General features: G+C 35.8%; 3 protein-coding genes, 1 long non-coding RNA gene and 1 pseudogene across 4 annotated transcripts; 4 read left to right on the top strand and 1 right to left on the bottom strand.

The window, feature by feature from the left end:
- LOC106316538 overlaps positions 1 to 4452 on the top strand; it is a 7026-nt pseudogene extending 2574 nt beyond the window's left edge.
- Positions 4453 to 4540: 88 nt separating this feature from the next.
- LOC106317509 lies at positions 4541 to 5169 on the top strand. Its single transcript, XM_013755316.1, has one exon. The coding sequence runs from the start codon at positions 4573 to 4575 to the stop codon at positions 4984 to 4986; it is 414 nt and encodes a 137-aa protein (XP_013610770.1). The 5' UTR covers positions 4541 to 4572; the 3' UTR covers positions 4987 to 5169.
- Positions 5170 to 5376: 207 nt separating this feature from the next.
- Positions 5377 to 5825, top strand: LOC106317159. The gene has a single exon (XM_013755016.1). It carries the CDS (start codon positions 5392 to 5394, stop codon positions 5782 to 5784), a length of 393 nt encoding a protein of 130 aa, XP_013610470.1. The 5' UTR covers positions 5377 to 5391; the 3' UTR covers positions 5785 to 5825.
- A 32-nt stretch (positions 5826 to 5857) lies between these two features.
- Positions 5858 to 7925, bottom strand: LOC106317160 (probable polygalacturonase At3g15720). The gene is made up of 6 exons (XM_013755017.1): positions 7735 to 7925; positions 7508 to 7642; positions 7075 to 7260; positions 6683 to 6972; positions 6459 to 6567; positions 5858 to 6385 (listed from the first exon to the last, which is right to left on the bottom strand). Exons 1-6 carry the CDS (start codon positions 7906 to 7908, stop codon positions 5975 to 5977), a joined length of 1305 nt encoding a protein of 434 aa, XP_013610471.1. The 5' UTR covers positions 7909 to 7925; the 3' UTR covers positions 5858 to 5974.
- A 3653-nt stretch (positions 7926 to 11578) lies between these two features.
- LOC106316410 lies at positions 11579 to 12589 on the top strand. Its single transcript, XR_001264820.1, has 2 exons — positions 11579 to 11816; positions 11929 to 12589. It is a non-coding gene; the product is annotated as an uncharacterized LOC106316410 (long non-coding RNA).
- Positions 12590 to 20880: the final 8291 nt, after the last annotated feature.

The following is a 20880-nucleotide window of genomic DNA, read 5'->3' as shown; positions in this document are numbered from 1 at the left end:
TTTTATAACTTTATAGTTCTATAGTTTTGGGTTTGAGGTTCAAATTTAAGGAAAGATTAAAGTTTTAAAATTGTGATCAAAAGATAAACTTTATCATTTTTATAACTTTATAGTTCTATAGTTTAGGGTTTGAGGTTTAAATTTAAGAAAATATTAAAGTTTTAATATTGTGTTCAGAGTTGAAGGAATGATTTTTTCCCGCCCAAAATACGAAGCGTCGCTAAACATATTACACTTAACGGCTGAGTTATAGGAACGTTACGACTGGCTTATACCATTCAGATACGTTACGGCTGAATTATGCACACTTACAGCTGAGTTATGCATACCTTACGGCTAAGTTTAATTATAAACCAACCCTAATCTATAAACTAGAAACAAAAAAGCTTGCAGCCGTGTCGACAAAATCTAATCTAACTAAACCACCGTGTGTTTCTTCCATATCACGAGAGTCGGGAGGTCATTATTGTCTTCTTCCTTCGCCACCTCAGTCTCGTTACCACGAGAGCTCCGACGTCTTCAAGCCACACAACGGTTTTGTTATCTCCTCCACCATCAAGCTCATCTGCCTTATCCACCTTCTTCTAGTAACAAGAACAAATTCAAAAAACAGAGAAAGAGCGAGAGAGATTGAAAGAGAGAGAGGTGACCAGTGTGGTGACAAGCGGTGGTAGTGGTGACTACGGTGAAGATGGAGACCAGCAAAAATGGATCTGAGAAACAGAAACAAGGACGACATTGGCAAGTATAGATGGCGACGATATCCGTGACGACGACGCAGACCAATCTTCTTCAACACTTTTTCTTTTTCTCCGACAATCTTCTTTTCTTCTTTGGCGTTTCTTCTTCTCTCACTTCTAAGATTTACAAACCAAATATACTAAGGCATAAGAAATGAATGATAATGTATGAATCTCTCTTGTTTACAAGACAGAAAGTGAGAGAGATGAAGAAGATCTAGAACTGTAAAGAACTCTCAAAGGAAAGAGAAGAGGAGAAGGAGACGTCAAATAGAAGAGAGAAAGTGAAGAAAAATGCATATTAAACCATTAGATCAAAACTAATCAATGGTCAAGAGTAGTAATTCTTGTACTAAAAAATCTAACCAATGAGATAGAAGTTAGAAGATAATCACTAGATGGATTTGTAGCTCTTAGATTAAAACAATCAATGGTTGATGTTTTAATTTTGATGGTTAAAATTATATTTTATATTAAAGTGTATTTTTGATAAAGCTTTAAAGTTTAAAACTTGGATTTTATGATTATATGTTGATTTTTTGATGTATGGTTTAAATATGAAGTTTAAAGTTTAGGGTATATAACTGAGTGAGTTTAGGGTTTGGTATATAGTGTTTTGGATTTCGATTTAAGATTTAAGATTATATTTTTTAATAACAAAAATATTAGAGTTTTAACATTTGTAGTTAGAATTTATGGTAGAAGATTAATTAATTTTTTTAAAAAGTTTGAAGTTTAATGTTTTATCGTATAGGTCAAAGTATGCGGTTCACGGTTTATGGTTAAAGGTTCGAAATAGATTTGGTTTGAGATAATGTTTTGAAAATATTTAACTTTATAATTTTATATTTAATATTTAATATTTGTAGTTTAAATTTTAAAACATTATAAAATCTTATTATTTTATATTGAAAATATTAAACCCTTAGATTAAAATCAATCAATGGTCATGAAAAAAACAATATAATTTGTAATTTTAGTTCTTTTCAATTTGTTTTAAAAATTGCTTAAACTTAAAAAATGTAGTTACGGGTTTAAATCAAAATTTAAAATGGAACTTTAAATTAAAGATTTTTTTTAAATGATTAAAATTTGATTTTAACTCAAAACTATAAACGTAAACTTTAAACCTAAACCTTAAACTTTAAATAATAATAAAAATATTATAACTTTATAATTCTATAGTTTATGATTTGAGGTTTATATTTAAGAAAAGATTAAAGTTAGAGTCTTGTAAGTCAGAATTGTATAAGTGATTGTAAGAGAACATATATCTCAAGATCAAGTTAAAGTCTCAACTTGAAGTTTAAGAAACTATACACATTCAGTTGATTTATATTCACTTGATATTGATAAGATGATCTTCAATATAACTTCTTAAAGTACTTGAATTCAGTTTTCCGATTTTAAGGTGTGTTCGAGGTATTGCTGATTTACATAAACGATACAGCTGAGTTATCTAAACGATACGGCTGAGTTATCTAAACATTTTTTTTTATTTTAGGGTACGTTTGAGGTATGGCTGAGTTATGTAAACGACACGGCTGAGATATATAAAAGACACGGCTGAGTAGTGTAAACGTAGAATAAATCAAACACATAATACATGGGTGAGTTATGTTTTTTACATAGAAAACCAAAAATACAGGTTTTCTGCAGCATTCCGGTATTCGTCCATGTATCCAAGCTTCAGTGAACTCCTCTGTGTCGTCTCTGCTGAATCTGTCACTTCTTTTCTATCTCCTTCATTTTTTTTTGTTCCATTTTCTCTATCTGAAAAAAAGTTAGATTATCCAAATATAGGTATGAAATCACAAACAAACTTAATTAAATACATCCCACAATTGTCGATCTGGGTGTTTTAAAGCTAGGTTTTCGGAGATTGACGGAAAGTAACTCAGCCACAACCACATATATAAACGAAACTGCATATATAAACCAGCCGTAAAAGAAAAGTAACTCAGCCACAACATAAATTAAAACTCAGCCACAAACTCGAAAAACACAGTAGAGAAGATGATTTCGGGCGATTACAGCGAAAAATATTTCGCAAAAACGATTGGAGACGATGATTTTGGAGAAGACGATACCGGAGAAGACAAGACAGAGAGTTAGTTCGAGGAAGACGGAGTAAACACAATGTCGATGACGATTTCAGGGAAGAGGCGGTTAGGGTTCCTTTAGTTCTTCGACGAAGTTGTGCTGTGTTGTTCTGTTTTTTTCAACGTTATGTAATTAAAGAGATGGTTGATTGTTCTCTATTACTGATGTGGATACTTAATTAGTGATGTGGATTTAATGTTTAAAAATAATTTCAATTAAAAAAAACTAACCAAATGCCCTTATCATTATTGTCATTTACTAGGGGTATCCAAACACTCTAGTAATTTTTAAAAAATGTATAACACTCTAATAATAAACCAATTTTTCTTAGAGTATGATTATCCGGGGTCCTTAGTGGGTTTTTTAGTGCGTGGGTCCCCACAAAACCCTTAAGGATCGGTTACAAAAACTACTAATTAAGAACCGATCTTAGTGAGTTTCTTACACTGTTCGCGGATCCCACTGACATGTGGCGGCCCGCGATTGGTTTGTTTTTTAATTTTTTTTTTTTTAAACTATGGTTTCTCAGGGATAATCCTGGCGTTATACATTCTATAATTTTCTCTTTTTAAATTTCAATGTTTCAGGGTGTGGAAGGAGGTGGGAACGCAGCAAAAACGGGGCTTAAATCTGGAGATCAAGTTCTGTACACAAGCAGCTTCTTTGGAGATGAGCTTTGGCCTGCTGATAAGTTGGGCTTTACTAAAACCGCTATTCGGGCCAAACCTGATTCTGTCTACTTTGTTGTCAGCAGGTGTGTCTGTGTGTGTGTGCTTGCCTCTCCTGATGTGGTTTAGGTGGTGATCTTGTTAGAAATGTGGCTCTCTGTTCTTATAAAAAAAACGAATTAGGATTGAAATTATCCTTGTGCGGTTCATGATTAGTTTATGATGCAATTTATGATCTTTGATCAAACACAGAGGCGCAGAAGTTTTTTTTTTTTTTTTTTTTTTTTTTTTGAAACTGGCTTTCAAGAGGCGCAGAAGTTGATGTCAAGAAACTAAACAAGCGTCCGGCTCCTCCTCGGTTTGGAAGAAAGTTAACCGAGACTCAAAAGGCTAGTATTGTAACTTGATCAAAGGCTTAGATGGTTGGTTCATCTGAATATTTTCTCTCTCTCTGTTGCAGGCAAGAGCTACTCACATTTGTCTTGATTGTGGATTCATATACACTTTACCCAAACCTTTTGATGAACAGGTGAGTCTGAATCCTTCACTATTGTCCCAAACATCCACCTCTAAATTTCAATCTTGATTTAAGTGTTTTCTCTGATGTTTTTCTTTGGCAGCCGGAAACATATGTATGTCCTCAATGTATTGCACCGAAGAAAAGGTTTGCGAGGTATGACGTGAACACAGGGAAGGCCATTGGAGGAGGACTGCCTCCCATCGGTGTTATTGTTGGCTTATTAGCCCGGTCTTGGTGCTGTTGGAGCTTTGCTTGTGTACGGTCTCCAATGACGTGTCTATAATCGTCTCTCAAAGTGAATTGTAAACCGAGAATGAATGTTATGACGTCAATTTGAGAATTTAATTTCAGATAGTGACTTATTAAAAAGGATATTTATCAATTTTATATTAGAAAAAGGTAATTTACATTTTTTGGTAAAGGATAAACGTTAATCAGTCCTAATCTAATTATTTTATAAATTAAAAATATGGAAAACTTATAAAGTTTTATAAATACACGTCCAAATATTCCAAGGTTGTTAAATTATCAATCCCAAGTCATGTCTACAGCAAAAGATTTTAAAGAAGCTTTCAAGAAGATGGATCAGTACAATAATGGTGAGATTTCATGGGAAGAATTAAATTTTCATGACATACGCAACCGTTCTCTTCCTATGACGATGTCTCAAGTCGATAATATGTTTGGAGAGCTTGAAACTGATGGCGAAGACCGAGTTTTCGGAGCTTCTAAATATCTTGTTAATCAGCTTCATTCATCTCTTCCGGTTAAACATGAAGATGTGATTAATGAAGAGCTGAAGAAGGAGGTTAGTATGCTTAAACATGATAGTAGTGCTAAGAAAATTGAGAATCAGGTTGAAATTCCGAAGACACCAGTTGTTGAAGAGAAGAGCTCCAAAGAGTTGGAAGATTGGGTTGTAGTAGAGAAGAGCTCCAAAGAGTTGGAAGATTGAGAATCAGATTGAGTTTTATTAGGCTTTAGTATTTTTGATTTGGTTTAATTTTTTGTTTTGTGTTTTGGGATTTTGATAGAGCTTTATTTCTTTTCCAGAAATTTAGGGTTTTCTTTTGTTGCTTCAATTTATGTTTTCACATTGTGAGGTAACAAAAACATTCCTTACGTTTTATTAGGCTGCAATGAGGCATATTAAAACTAAATAAAATCAATAAAGGTAGGTTTAATTTATTGGACTGCATGCTATTAGGCCCATTAAAGCCTCGAACGTGTGAGACGCGTACGCCATACTCTTCCCATTTTCCTCTTCCTTTTTATACTACGCGTCAGACCTAAACGTGCTCACCAAGGAAAAAAATAGAAATCAAAACTCTTCGCCGCACAAACCTTCAGGCGAACAGAAATGGCTCTCAAATGGGTTGTTTTAGGCTACGCAGCAGCTGCTGAAGCGATCATGGTGATCCTCTTGACGATGCCAGGACTCGACGGTCTCCGAAGAGGATTGATCGCCGTCGCACGTAAGCTCTTGAAACCGTTTCTAGCGATTGTACCTTTCTGTTTCTTCCTCCTTATGGAAATCTACTGGAAGTACAAGACTCGACCTTCCTGCTACGGCGATTCATGTACTCCTTCCGACCACCTTCGTCACCAGAAGTCGATCATGAAGTCTCAGCGTAACGCGCTACTTATAGCGTCAGCTCTCACTTTCTACTGGATTCTTTACTCCGTCACGAATCTCGTCGTTAGGATCGAGCAAATTAACCTGCGGGATGAGAGGTTTAGGAACAGGGTTTAAGACAAAGCTTTGTGTTATGTCGTTAGGCTTTTGTTTTTTTTATTTGTCGGCGTTTACAATGTTTGAACTTTCCCTTCTCCATAATCTCAGAATTGGCAGTGACTAATTTGATCTTTTTATTAAATCAACCTTAAGATAATTTTAACACGTTCTTTAGTTCTTCTAAGTAGGAATGCAATAACATCACCCCCTAATGCTTTTTAATACAGTTAATAGGTGAATAAAAATAACTCCCACGAACATTCGTGCAAGAAGCCGACACCCCCTGACCTGCTTTCGCTGAAACAATATTCACATGGTCCATCACAATATCTTCACATCCCATGTCCGCATTGCAGTTAAACGTGACGGCTTCATCACTCGCAGATGAGCCGTAGATTCTACTGTAACGAACATCGCTCACTTTCACGCCTCTTCCATTACCAGACTCAGTCTTGTAAAAACAATTTTTACCACCACGGTTTTGATAGCTACTATTCTCAAAGCTTACTTCTTCGATTTTGCCCCGGTTCAGGTAATTCTGCTCGATGATAATAGGGTTCCGTGAATCCACCATCCTTATATCCTCAAATGAGATTTTCCGTGCATATCCTAATCCGTTCTACAAAAAGAAGAGAGCCAGTTTAAGCTGCAAGTGATAGGCTTAACAAAAGATCATGATGAAATGGACAAACCTGGTATGTCTTGATTCGGACACCGTTCATTGTGTTTGACAAAGTGCAGTTCTTTACTCTCACTTCTTCAACGGTTGCAAACTCTCCATTTCTTCCAAGGCTTCCCACGCTGTAATATCATATCCATATTTTATATAATTTAGTAATATGTATCAATCATTGTTATATACCTTATTTTTAAGTTGATTTTTAAATTGTGAAGCGTGAATTTAGCTAGGGATTACCTGATGCCATGACCGGGACCGCAAAAAAGGCCGGTTATGTTGATATAAGAGGAACCGGAATTAATAGCAATGCAATCATCTCCAGTGGATATCACTGAGTCACGTATGTCGACTCCTATACACTTTGATATGTCTATACCATCCGTATTGGGACTATCACCAGGTGCAGTCAAATTAAGTCCCGAGATGCTGATGTTCTTTGAGCCGGTTAGACCTATGTGGTTCCGAGGACTGTTCAAGTGTTGGAGATTATACATCCTCAGACCATTACAGTTGTTGAAATGCATTGCCTAAGAAGAAAGGATAAAGAAACATTAATAAGTTGTAAAATGGTTGGGTTAAAGATTATATTTTAGTATTTTACTAGTCTAAGATCTTGAAAATGGACTTACGGTGGGACGATCCTTATCCTGAGCATGTCCGGATCCCCACCACACAGAACCACGACTGTCGAGGGTGCCTCCTCCTTTGACACCTCCTCCTTTGACAACTAGACCGTTGATACTATCAAAACTAATCCATTCAGGGAAATTTCCCACGTCCCAGGTGTAACCCGGCGCAACAAGATTGCCTCTTATCTATGCAATCAAACCCACAAAATCATATTATCGTGTTGCTCAAAACCAAAGATATGATTTGTGTTGAATGCATTTCACTAATTTAGCAAAAAATGGTGTACGCAAATCGTTGGCCAAAAGATACACAGATGGTGCCATAGAGATTACCAGATTAAATATTGGTTTGAGTTATGGTCTAGTAATTAAAGTTCAATTATATTTCTAATTAATAATCTGAAACAAAGAAAGAGTAGAAGTATATATTTACCACAAAGGTGATAGAGGAAGACTTGCAAGGACCTGCGAACTTAAGAGGCTTAAGCATGCACGTTTTTCCCAGAGGCACTAAAAAGCTTTTATCACTTACTCCGTTACATACAGCTTCCCATGCCTTAAGAAAGGCCTGAAATATATAAAAGCATGTTTATGTATATATACGCATACATCAATGCACACATATGATTAACACAAAATGAAAAATATGATATCATATACCTGAGTATCATCGGTCTTCCCATCGCAGACAGCTCCGAAATCAGTTACACTTATGAATCTATGACGTTTATTTTCATTGTTGTTAGCCGTATGAACACTTCCTGCTAAGCAGAAACCTAATTTGCTTATTTGAAACAAACATAACAATACGAAGAACAACGAAGACTTCTTCATCTTTACACGAAACTTATGTTTTATGATACTTGATAATGATATATGTCCATGTCTATATATTTATATTAAAAAGGTTCTTAACTGATAGATATTTTGTTTAAATTTTTGTGTTTATGGAAAGATTATACACCGACTTTCTGTATTGGTAAAACTGAAATTCATCAGGAACGTATAGAATGAGATGTGGAAATATTTTTTAACTATGGACTATACACTCTAAAATGTTAGGACAAAAATCCTAAAAGTCATACAATACAAGATTTGCTTATTGACCGAAGTGATACTTTACTTATATGCTTGATTCTTTTATGGTTTGATAAACTTCATGACTGATACATGGGAAGAAATGATTTATAGGTTATTTTAAATTAACAAAGAAAAAAAGAAAGAAGTGATTTATAGGTTATCTAAAGATAAAAATAATTTGATTACTAGAGACTAGATAGAAATCAATGTGCTGCTCACCACACCTTTAGTTGCATCATCATTTGTCTTCTTTGTTTTTTTTTTTGTTTAGCCATAAAGTTATGGTATCTAGGCCCCATAGGTTCTATAAGGCCAGAGCAGATATTGATAAACTGAACTAACTAATCCATGTATAGTTTTTTTTGTCATCTAAAAATTTCTTAATCGATAACATTACAAACCCAAACATGGGTGGCTACAAGTCTGAAGCATCGCAACTAAATACCAAAAGAGAGATAACTAAGTCAGCAATTTAGATGAAATCTAAACCCGAAGCCACAAGACGGCGGTTGCTAAGGAAACTCCCCAGAAACTAAATGACCATAAGTAAGACTCCAAATCAACGTGAGATAATTTTGAGTCGCCACCAAGATTCACAAAAAAAAATAATGACTCCTCAAAACTCAATGGCAAAATATTGGAGCGTAAGACAAACACAAACAACTACACAATACCAAAAACTAACAACCCTAGATGGTAATCAAAGAGATAATGAGAGAAACCAAAGCGTCCAGTCGCTTTAGTAAACGAAACCATCGCTGTAAACACCCTATCCAACTCCAACTAAACTCGCCATCGGACCTTGAACAGGCTCTCCACGCGCCATCACACTACGACAAAGCCTAGAAGAGCTTTCCGCACACAACCTTATTTAGAGATGGCAATTGGGCCTTTCCGTCTCGGCCCATCCCGCCCCGCCCCGCTGCGGATTTCGTTTTGATTGGGCTTCTGCGGGTCTGATCCGTGCGGGTTGCGGTCTTCAAAAGGTATGACCAAACCCGCCGCGCCTTTTTTATGGGACTTAGCAGGCCGGCCCGTGGGCTTATAATGTATTTCATAATTTATAGTGAAACGACTTAGTTAATCCATGTATGCAATCTTATAAGTATGCAAATGTAGTGAATCCATGAATGCAATCTCATTAATGTATTTCATAAGTTAAATGAATGCAATTCATGAATGCAGAATGGAAACATTATGAGCCTATTAATTTGAATGCAATGTTTGCACGAGAACATTATGAACCTATTAGTTTGAAACATGTATTGGACGATTGCAAATGGTTTGTTTTTAAGTTTTAATAATCCATATCAAACATCGGAATGATTGATTCATTACACAAATCAAGTTCAAATTCAAAGCAAAGTGTATTTCATAAGCAAAGTGTATATGAACAAAGTTGACATGAGGCTAACAAGTGTATTTGAACAATCTTGACATGAGGCCAACGAGTTTCTAATAAGCAGCAAAGTATATCATAACAGACAATTACACAATGACCAAGACTTAATTAATATCATAACAGACAGAACATATAGCAATGACAAGACTAATTAACAAGAATGGAGAAGATGAATAAGATGCATGGAGTAGATGGAAAGAAGGAAATGAATTGTTGAGATGGATCGAAGAAGAGAGATGTGCGGAGGAATTATCTGTTCTTGAATCGCCGTTTCTCTCTGTTTGTTTTGCATGGAGTAAGTGAAGAATTTTTTTGGATCCCAATGTGTCCCGCAAAAGTCCATTCCCGCACAGTGACATCCCCCGAGGCCTGCTAAATTTTGGGCTTAGAATATACCTGACCAAACCTGTCCCGCTCCAAACCTTATTGGACCAAACCTGCCGTCTAAGTCCTTAATTACAAGGAATGTCAAAGTGGAACCTGGACCGCGGGCCTGTCCCGGTAAAACTTGCTGCGGGGCGGGATTGGGCCGGCATTTGGAAGCCCGCAGAGTAGCTGACCTCGCGGGCAGGACTTGTTGCGGGATGGGCAAAAAGTGGGATGGATCACAGGTTAACGTGCGGGATTTGGATGAACCGCAAGTTTAAAATGTTATCTTGATTTGGTGTTTTGCTTTATTACAATTTGAGATTTCTTCTTTAAGTTGCTTGGTTTTGTTTTGAGTACTATGATTTGGTGTTTTTTTTTTAAATTTAATTTGGTTCAGACTTAACATCTCATCTTTTACATGCACTTTAAGTTTGGTTATGACTATATATACATAATGATCTCATCTTATTCATGCACTTGTAATAGAAAAAATAGACTTCAAGAACTTCAAGAAAATAGACTTCAAGAACAAGAACAATATATAACAAATTTTGTTGAGCTTGAATAGTAGATGCTTCATGTATCTTCATTATGTGCATTTCGGTATGTAGTGGATCATCCTGAAGCGTCCTGGAGCAGCCTGCAGCGTCAATAAGTGTCATGATGCACTCCTTTGGTGTCCAGCCCTCGGAACGGCCTGTAAGGGACTGTGCACTTTGGCAAGGCGGGATTGGACCGTTCTTTTGGAGACCGCAGCCCGTGCGGGCCTGACCCGCCGTGACCCGCGAAAAGACGAGCCCGCTGCGGGACGGGACAGACCAACCTGTTTGACATTCCTATTAATTACCATCTCTAACCTTATTAATACAGCCGGTAACAAAGACTAACCACCACAGACCACCAGATCTGATAAGATCTGAGCCGACATAATCCGATTTGATACTCTCGCTTTAGATCTGAGATATTTAAGGTACCATCTAGAAGAAGAAAAGGAGCTAAAACAACTAAACAGCATGACCACCTTCTCACAGTACGAACGACATGATGTCGTCGGCCGGAGAAGGTGAAGATCTCTTCTTTCTTTTTTTCCTCTCGCTTTGTTTTTTTTTTTTATGTTTCTCTAGTCTCTTCACTAATCCATGTATAGTTCAATCATTAGTTTTTTTTTATACTAAATCTTAAAACAAATTTATGATTTAAACATAAGGCACAACTAAACACAGTAGAAACTCTATAAATTAATACTTGATAAATTAATAAATATTATAAATTGATATTTTTTCCGATCCCTATTTGGAGAGGTTCAAAATATAACACAAACCAATAAATAATAAGATAATAATTTTTTATAAAGCCTTATGTAAATATAGGGTCTCATATCCTAAATTAATAATTCATATATATACATTTTTATATAAGTACAAACTAAACATTATATTGTTGGTTTTATATTCACAATGAAATTATCTCATCTTTCTTAAAATTTTAATATATTTTGATAATATTTAGTAAAATTATATCTAAAACCACATTTGATTCTATGAAAAATAAAAAATATACAGCAAATAATATAATAAAAATATGAAAGTCTAATTTCTAAAAAATATACAGCAAATAGTATACGGTAGAATCAACTATTTTCTTATTTTATAAAAAAAATATGCAAAAATGGCGATCTAGGGTTTTGATGTATTCTCGAAGATGGGGTCCGAGTATTTGCGTAGGAGATTGGTTCATCAAGGAGTTTCAAGAGCGCGATTCGGATGACTGGAAAAAAGGCTTTCCTTCAAATCAATCAGGGATTGATTTGAGATTCAATAAGGAGAATTTGGGGAAGATAAGAAAATGGAAACTTTGGATTGATCGGTGCAGGGCCCCGATCATTATCAAGGTGAAATCGTCGAACTATAAACGTGATATTTTAGATTGCGATTCATCTCAATATTTTGGATTTGGAACTGGATTGATTGGTGATTTTTGGTTGATTCTTAAATTTGGAACAGCAAGATCAGGCAAGAAGGAATTGGTTTTTGGAGGTTTATTTGGCTTAATGGGTATAAGGAAAGTAATTCTTGTTTTGGTTCTTTGGATTTTTGTTAAATTTTGGAATAAAATTAGCTTCTGGTGTTTCTGGTACTTTAATTTGCTGGGAGTATTTGTTCATCATCAGAATGGCTCTGTTACTTGGGCACGAAGATGTGGAAACGTTTGGAGGCTGGTATGTATAAGGCAAATTGTGTCTGTTGGTATGGTGCTGTGGTCTGTTGGAAAACGCTTGGCTCTGTATTTAGGTGTGTGGCAGGAACGGGTGAGAGTTGACAAGTTATGGTGGAGGCCTTTACGGTTACGGAGATGGGGCGAGAGAGGATTGACATGGCGTTTAATGGAATATACTGATTGGTACAATGATGGCTTTGATCAACAACATGAGTTTGAGATGGTCATGGAGTATGAGAGGCTTCAAAACTTTGGTTTTTTTGGTGTTATTATGATGTCAATTGCGGGGAAATACATGTATAAGGGGAATGGAACAGTGGATTTGGACAATGTGTGGCACGTAATACTGCACATCTCATTTTCTTTATGCAAAGTCCTATACGGTTGTCATAAGGAATTGTGGAAAAATTGTACTTTCACTGGTGTAATTGAGTCTAAACCTTTATATTGTTCGGAGTTTACAATATTTTTTTCTTGTGATGATTGTTGTGGTGGTTTTTCTCATTGTTCTCACAATACTTGGAGTTTTTGGGATTCATTGGTAATGTTATTGGAATATTTTTTAATGATGATTTTCTTCATAAGGATGATGATTAGCTCGTCAATAGATCTCAGGAGGGGTTATAGATCGACACGAACGGATGCTGGGAAGTTTATAGGGTATGTTGATGAGTTCTACATGTTATCTAGAACTACATTTTTGGTGCTCCTTGTCAACAAAGGTAATCAGTCACGAAACAAAGGATTTTTAGAAGAGATAAGTGGTGGGGGAAGGAAAGTGTGCCTAATATTCTTTAGTTCAGTTTGGATAATAGAGGATGATGTTGGTGATGTCGGTTCGAGTATGGTTTGGCTAATAAGGCATGGGAGTCATATAGGAAATGATTTATGTTATATTGTGTCTATGTTAAACGTATATTTAAAGGTTTTTTATGGAATACGGGATTTCTTGGATTTGTGGGTATTTAAGCCAATCATAAAATGGCTGGGTATCTTTAAATCCCAATGTTCCGGCTCAAGAGAGCAATACAACATTTTTTATATATGAAAATATTAAGCTGGAATTGTAGAGGTCTTGGGAGTCATTGGACCATAAGTTATCTTCGGGAGACATGGCATAAAAACACAAACCGGATTTTTTTTTTATCTGAAACGAAACAGGATTTTGAGTTTGTACAATGGTTTCAACCACACTTTGGATATGATAGTTTGACTACTGTGGATCCAAATGGGAGGAGCGGTGGTTTAGCTTTTTTTTATAATAATGAGTATCAGGTGAAAATTTTATATTCTAGTAATAGAATGATAGATATTGAGGCGGTGATCAAAGGAAAACAAGTTTTTCTTACTTTTGTTTATGGGGATCCGGTGCAAAAGCTAAGAGAACAGGTATGGGAGAGACTAACTCGATTTGCATTGGCACGTTCAGAACCTTGGTTTATTATAGGCGATCTAAACGAAATTACTGGGAATCATGAAAAGGATGGGGGCTCTCTACGGTGTACAACTTCATTTATTCCTTTCAATAATATGATAAGGAATAGTGGTTTATTAGAATTTCCGGCTCGAGGAAATACACTGTCGTGGCAAGGAAGAAGGGGCAAAGGAAAAGGAGCAGTGACGGTCCGATGTCGATTGGATCGGGCTCTAGCAAATGAGGAATGGCACACGCTTTTTCCATGTTCTTATACAGAGTATCTAAAGATGGTGGGGTCTGACCATCGTCCAGTGGTGGCTTTCTTAGAGGATAATTTTACAAGGAAAAAAAGGGGGCAATTTAGATTTGATAAAAGATGGATTGGTCAGGAGGGTCTTATGGAGTCGATTGTAGCTGGCTGGACGAAGAGTCAGGAAGGACACTCAGGAGACTTTGTTACAAAAATTAATAATTGTCGTCATGAAATTTCTTCATGGCGTAAAGATAATCAACCATCTGGAAAGGATAAAATCCAGGAGCTTCAACAGGCACTTGAGGAAGTTCAAATGGATAATAATAGATCACAAGAAGAGATTATTGAGGTTTCTAGGAAATTGCAGGAGGCTTATAAGGATGAAGAGGAATATTGGCATCAGAAAAGCAGGAATATGTGGTACTCATCTGGCGATCTTAATACTAAATTTTATCATGCTTTGACGAAGCAGCGTAGGGTTCGTAACAAAATAGTGGGTTTCCATGATGAAACGGGTAATTGGATAATGGATGAGAAAGGAGTTGAGAAGGTGGCGGTTGATTATTTTGAGAGTAATAATATTCTTATAGCGCAGGAAATGTTTCATGGACTGAGGACAAATAGGTCATGCCAGAACAAATTTATGGCAATCAAAACGGATATGAGCAAGGCATATGATAGGATCGAGTGAAACTTTATTGTGGCTTTCCTTCACAAAATGGGATTTGATCTTCGCTGGACTAACTTGATGATGGAATGTATCTCTTCGGTTCAATATAGGGTACTTATCAATGGTCAGCCACATGGACTTATTATCCCTCAACGAGGCTTAAGGCAGGGGGATCCTCTGTCTCCGTATTTATTTATTATGTGCACTGAGGCATTAATCGCAAATATTAAGAGGGCGGAGAGAGAGAAACAACTTACTGGTTTAAAGGTGGCAAGAGCGTGTCCAGCAATCTCTCATTTGCTATTTGCAGATGATAGTCTTTTCTTTTGCAAGGCAAATAAGGAGGAGTGTCAAACCATTCTCAGGATTTTAAAGGAATATGAGGCTGTCTCAAGGCAAAAAATTAATTTCCACAAATCTTCAATTCAATTTGGGCATAAGATTGAAGAAGCCAGTCGTCAAGAATTGAGGAATATTCTGGGAATTCAAAATATAGGAGGCATGTGATCCTACTTAGGTTTACCAGAAAGTCTTGGAGGATCTAAGGTACAAGTATTTAGTTTTGTACAGGAACGCTTGAATAATAGGGTTAATGGATGGACTTTTCGATTTTTTACTAAAGGAGGAAAAGAGGTAATTATTAAATCGGTGGTTACGGCCCTGCCAAACCATGTTATGTCTGTTTATCGATTACCGAAGGCTACCGTTAAAAAATTAACAAGTGCAGTTGCTCAGTTTTGGTGGAGCCCAGGAGGAAGTTCAAAAGGTATGCATTGGAAATCATGGGATAAATTATGCAAAACCAAAGATAATGGTGGTTTAGGTTTCAAGGATCTTATTGATTTTAACACGGAAATGCTTGGAAAGCAACTATGGAGGCTGATTGAGAAGCCAAATACTCTCTTTTCAAAAGTCTTCAAAGAACGGTATTACAGGAATGCTTCACCCCTGGAACCGATTCGTTCTTTTTCCCCGTCATATGGCTGGAGGAGTATTATTTCTGCTAGATCTCTGGTTTGTAAAGGACTAATTAAAAGGGTGGGAACAGGTTCGTCTATCTCTATATGGAATGATCCTTGGATCCCATCCACTCGCCCGAGACCAGCAAACAAAAATTTTCACAACATTTATCCGGACCTCACAGTGGATTCCCTCATTAATTTGGAATCTCGCTCATGGAATTTACAGGCAATCATGGCTCTAGTGGATCCTACGGATGCAAAAATTATTGAAAGTATTCCTTTAAGTAGGAATCAGCTTGAGGATAGGAATGGATGGCATTTTACTAACAATGGAAAATACTCGGTCCAATCAGGTTATCAAGTGGAACGAGTATATCCTGATAAAAAAAACCACCAGATTTTTATGGGCCCCACAGTGGATATTCTTAAAGCCTTCTGTTGGAAAGTGCGGTGTCCCCCAAAAATAAAGCATTTCTTATGGCAAATTCTCTCAGGATGTATATCGGTAATGAAAAATCTAAAGGCAAGAGGGATACAAGGAGATATATGTTGTGCTCGATGCGGAGATCCGGAAGAATCAATAAACCATGTATTTTTTGAATGTTCCCCGGCACGCCAAGTGTGGGCATTATCTAAGATCCCGTCATCTCATAATATCTTTCCTATCACATCATTATTTGCTAATATGGATCATCTTTTTTGGAGGAATCATCACTTTGGGCAGAAGCACAGGTGGGAAATGACCCAACGAGGGGGCTTTCGGTACAGATCAGTCCTCCCCTAGCGACACCAGGTCGATGGTGCTTCGTAGATGGTTCATGGAAAGATAAGGACTCATTTTCAGGGCAAGGCTGGCATAGTACTTTACCGGGGTTTGATGGTCTGTTAGGGGCAAGGAATGTAAGAGCATGTCTTTCACCCCTCCATTCGGAGGTAGAGGCATTGATTTGGGCAATGAAATGTATGAAGAATTTAAGACAGTTTCAGGTAACGTTTGCAACAGATTGTTCTCAATTGGTGAAGATGGTTTCGGAACCAGAAGAATGGCCAGCATTCGAAAGCTATCTGGAAGACATCAAGCTTCTCAAAGGAAGTTTCCTCAACTCAGACATCGTCCATGTACCTCGGACGGCGAACCTTCGGGCAGATAGCTTAGCACGTAGTGCTAGGAAACAATCGTCCTTTGTCGTTCACATGGATGCGGAGTTACCGATTTGGTTTACAGAGTCAATATGAGTCTGTAAATGCTTTGCTGTCAAAAGAAAAAAAAAATAAAATAAAAAAATATGCAAAAAAAATCTAAAAAAAAAGAAATTTTGTAGGTTAATATCTCTATAAATTAATAAAATATTATAGTCTCATCATTATTAATTTATAGAGTTTTTACTATATATATATGCACCACCTACTGGGAGCCGCTCGGGTCTAAGTTATGGAGTACATACTAGCCACAAGGGAGAAAGGAGTTAGTAGAGCTGACGATAACAGTGCATCGTATGGGTTTTATTAGGTTTTAGGATTTTGAGTTGGTTTAATTTTTTTTTTTGTGTTTTGGGATTTTGATAGAGCTTTATTTTTTTTCCTGAAATTTAGGGTTTTCTTTCGTTGATTCAATTTTTTTTTTCACATTGAGAGGTAACAAAGAAATTCCTTGCATTTTATTAGGCTGCAATGAGACCTATTAAAACTAAACTAGATTTTGATCCGCGCTTTTAAAGCGCAGGATCATTTCGGTTGTTAAAAATTTATTGAAAAATATAAATATATATAGTTTTTAATATTGTTAGTTTTTAAAAAAATTGAACTTTACAACTATGTTGATTAATTTTGTTATTTAGTTTGGGATAAATAAATGGACTTATACTGAAACAATTAATAGAAAGTGGAATAATAAACTGGTTTCTAATTAATGAAACTATTTATTATTTTAAGTTGCAGTTAACATAATCTATTAATTAAAAAACAAATCAACATAAGATTCGTGGCACATTCATAACTATATATAAACAATAACATCATAACAAAGATTTGTAAATATATGTTAACATCAGTAACGTGAACTATTTGACATATCATCATACCATCATAATAGAATATTGATAACTAAACAAAGAAGTGACCAAGTTTTCTTGTCCTGCATATAAGATTAGTATTTTATATAAGGGATGATCACGTCATTTTCAAACGCAAATCCCTTGTATGCTACGGAAGATCCACCATTAAAACTTCATCGAAGAACTCTTACGGTCTTACCCGCTTACGTACGTCGTCACTCATTCCCTACAAAACAACATAATATATATGATCGTGATAGATAGAAAAATGGCGAAGCAAATATATAAGTAAAAAAATTGGCATTTTATTTTACATTCTTGGTTTACTAAAGGGGTGGACATTTTACCCGAGATATACCCGAACCCGTATCCGAACCCGATCCAAAAAATCCGAACCAAAATTCGAACCAAAGTAGAAAAATATCCGAACGGATATTGAATTAGGAGAGATTGGATATCCGAACCCGAGCGGATAATATCCGAACCCGAATGGATATCCGAAGATAACCGAACATATGTATTACTAACATTATATTTCTAGTTTAAAATATTTATATTGATACTACACATACTTTAAGTTCACATAATATACATATAATTACAGAGGAAGTGATTTACTACTCACTTAAAATGCATGTCAAATTTTTTATTTCAAAAATTAACAAAAGTTACATCCGAAATTTAAAAACAATAACCAAATTTGTGTCTTTTTAGGTTTAAAATGTTATGTCCAAATCTATTAACCATTCATTCTATTAAAAAATAAAAAATCAGGAAAGTTATATTTTTAAATACAAGAAACTTGAAAAATGAAATTTTAATTTTTTTCTTTCAAAATCTAAATATCTGAACCCAATCCGAAAGAAACTAATCCGAACTAAAAATACCCGAACCCGACCCGAAGTACAGAAATACCTGAACGGGTTCTACACCTCTATACCAAAATAACCGAAAATCCGAAATACCCGACCCGAACCCGAACGCCCCCTCTATACTAATATATAAATCTAATCATGTAGAGATTTGAATTTGAATGTGGGTGGAAAGATGAAACTGAGTTTATTGGGTAAGAAAATTTTAATGGGCTTGTTATTTTTTCTAATTAAATAACGCGTAAACCTACAAATAATTAGTAAAGATATAGAAATTAGGAAAAAATTAGGGTTAATTTCTATTTGTACTCCAATTTTAATAGATTAGATTAGATAGATAAAACAATAAAGGTAGGTTTAATTATTGGACTGCTACGCCATACAAGCCCACGTTTTGGTGAGACGGGTACGCCTAACAAGCGTTACGTGCTTCACACTCTTCACATCTTCCTTTTTATACCAAAGCGTTAGACCTAAACCCTACGCTGCACCAGATCCAATTCATCGATCAATCAATCTAAACCCTAAATCTTCAGTCGAACAACAATGGCTCTCGAATGGGTTGTCTTAGGCTACGCAGCAGCTGCTGAAGCAGTCATGGTGATCCTCTTGATGATGCCAGGACTCGACGGTCTCCGCAGATCGGATTGATCTTCGTCGTCACGCGTGAGCTCTCGAAACCGTTTCTACAATTGTACCTTTCTGTCTCTTCCTACTTATGGATATCTACTGGAAGTACGATACTCGACCTCTGTGACTCCGTCACCATAAGTCGATCATGAAGTCCCAGGTAACGCGTCAGCTCTCCTTTTCTACTTGATTATTTACTGTGTGACGAATCTCGTCGTTGGGATGGATCGAGCAGCTTAAGACAAAGCTTTGTTATGTCGTTACGCTTTTGTTTTTCTTTTTTTGTCTGCGTTTTCAATGTTTTCCTATTATATATGTTCTTATACCAGACTCAGTCTTGTAAAAACGATTTTTACTACCAAGGTTTTTTTTTTTTGATAAAATGTGAAATTTATTAATCTGTGTAAAGAATAGGCATGTACAAAAGATTGTAAGAGAATGTAAAAGCCAAAACTAATTTACAAGGCTGAAAGGAGTTTTATTTTCCTAAGTGTTATGCTGTGACTTCAAACCAACGACTCATTCATACTGATGGTCGGCCTTATAGCGAAGTGATGTGATCCTATTACGCACTGCCTTATCAATGGCCTGAACAACCTGATCGACCGAGCGGTAACCTGTCTGTTGCCGCCTTGCATTTATTTCCTTCCATATGTGGTATATGCAGGATTGAAACACCATTTTCATCAGAATCCGATCCATATTCTGAAGTCTGTTTCTACTCAAAAACTGAAAAGAGGTCATCCAATCTGGATCAGTTCTGTGCCCACTCAATCTGTTTGCCTACTTCTTTGATTTTGATAGCCTACTTCTTGATTTTGCCCTGGCTGATGTAATTCTGTTCGATGATAATAGGGTTCCCTGAATCCACCATCTTGATATCCTCAAATGAGATTTTCCGTGCATATCCTAATCCGTTCTACAAAAAGTAAAGAGCCAGTTTAAGCTGTAAGTGATAGGCTTAACAAAATATCATGATGAAAGGGAGATTAATGAAATGGACAAACCTGGTATGTCTTGGTTCGGACACCGTTCGTTGTGTTTGTCAAAGTGCAGTTCTTTACTCTCACTTCTTCAACGGTTGCAAACTCTCCATTTTTTCCAAGGCTTTCCACGCTGTAAATATCATATCCATATTTTATATAATTTAGTAATATGCATCAATCATTGTTAATAGCTTATTTTTATGTTGATTTTAAAATTGTGAAGCGTGAATTTAGCTAGGGATTACCTGATGCCATGACCGGGACCGCAAAATGCATTTAATTTTTAATTTTTTTAAAACTACACTTTCTTGTACGTAATAAAATATTGGGATAATTTGCAAAATACCCTATTTAAGACTTGAAATTTGATAATTGCATTTTCTATTTTAATTTTTGAAAAATACACTTCTTTAATTATGAATTGAATTTTTTACCCAATATATTTCAATAATTAAGATATTAATTCGAAATTAATATATAAATTCGGAATTAATAAAATTATAACATTAAAATTATTTTGTTTAAGACAAATATATGTGTTGAGATAAATATGTTATTTTATCATTTAAATTTTATAATAACAAAGGTAAATATGTGAATTATGATTTGTTTTGACTTTATCATGAAGTTTATACAGATTTTCCTTTATTTTATTTTATTCAACCTATATAAACAAGTAAAGTCATGTATATTGGAAGCTGAACATAACTACTTTCTGGAGAACCTAATACCTCTGTTCGAGCATCTTCCCTAGCTTTCCATATCTTCCAATATTTTGAATCAAGACCATATCTCTTTTTCATAGTACTGGAAATCAACTCTGGTTTCATATTTAGACCTGAATTTCCAAACTTTTGCAAAAGAAGCTTACTTATAACTTTGGAAGAAGCTCTC

This window comes from Brassica oleracea, chromosome C9 (assembly GCF_000695525.1).
Source record: "Brassica oleracea var. oleracea cultivar TO1000 chromosome C9, BOL, whole genome shotgun sequence".
Taxonomy (NCBI): domain Eukaryota; kingdom Viridiplantae; phylum Streptophyta; class Magnoliopsida; order Brassicales; family Brassicaceae; genus Brassica; species Brassica oleracea.
The sequence above is the reverse complement of the archived record's forward strand: the minus strand, read 5'-3'. Positions and strand labels throughout refer to the sequence as shown.

Excerpts from the sequence above, each read along its gene's own strand:
- LOC106317509 (XM_013755316.1), top strand. The coding sequence starts at position 4,573 with ATGTCTACAGCAAAAGATTTTAAAGAAGCTTTCAAGAAGATGGATCAG.
- LOC106317160 (XM_013755017.1), bottom strand. The coding sequence starts at position 7,908 with ATGAAGAAGTCTTCGTTGTTCTTCGTATTGTTATGTTTGTTTCAAATA. Across the intron at positions 6,973-7,074 it reads AGGATAAGGATCGTCCCACC|GCAATGCATTTCAACAACTG; the intron begins GTAAGTCCATTT and ends CTTTCTTCTTAG. Across the intron at positions 6,568-6,682 it reads GGTCCCGGTCATGGCATCAG|CGTGGGAAGCCTTGGAAGAA; the intron begins GTAATCCCTAGC and ends ATGATATTACAG.
- LOC106317159 (XM_013755016.1), top strand. The coding sequence starts at position 5,392 with ATGGCTCTCAAATGGGTTGTTTTAGGCTACGCAGCAGCTGCTGAAGCG.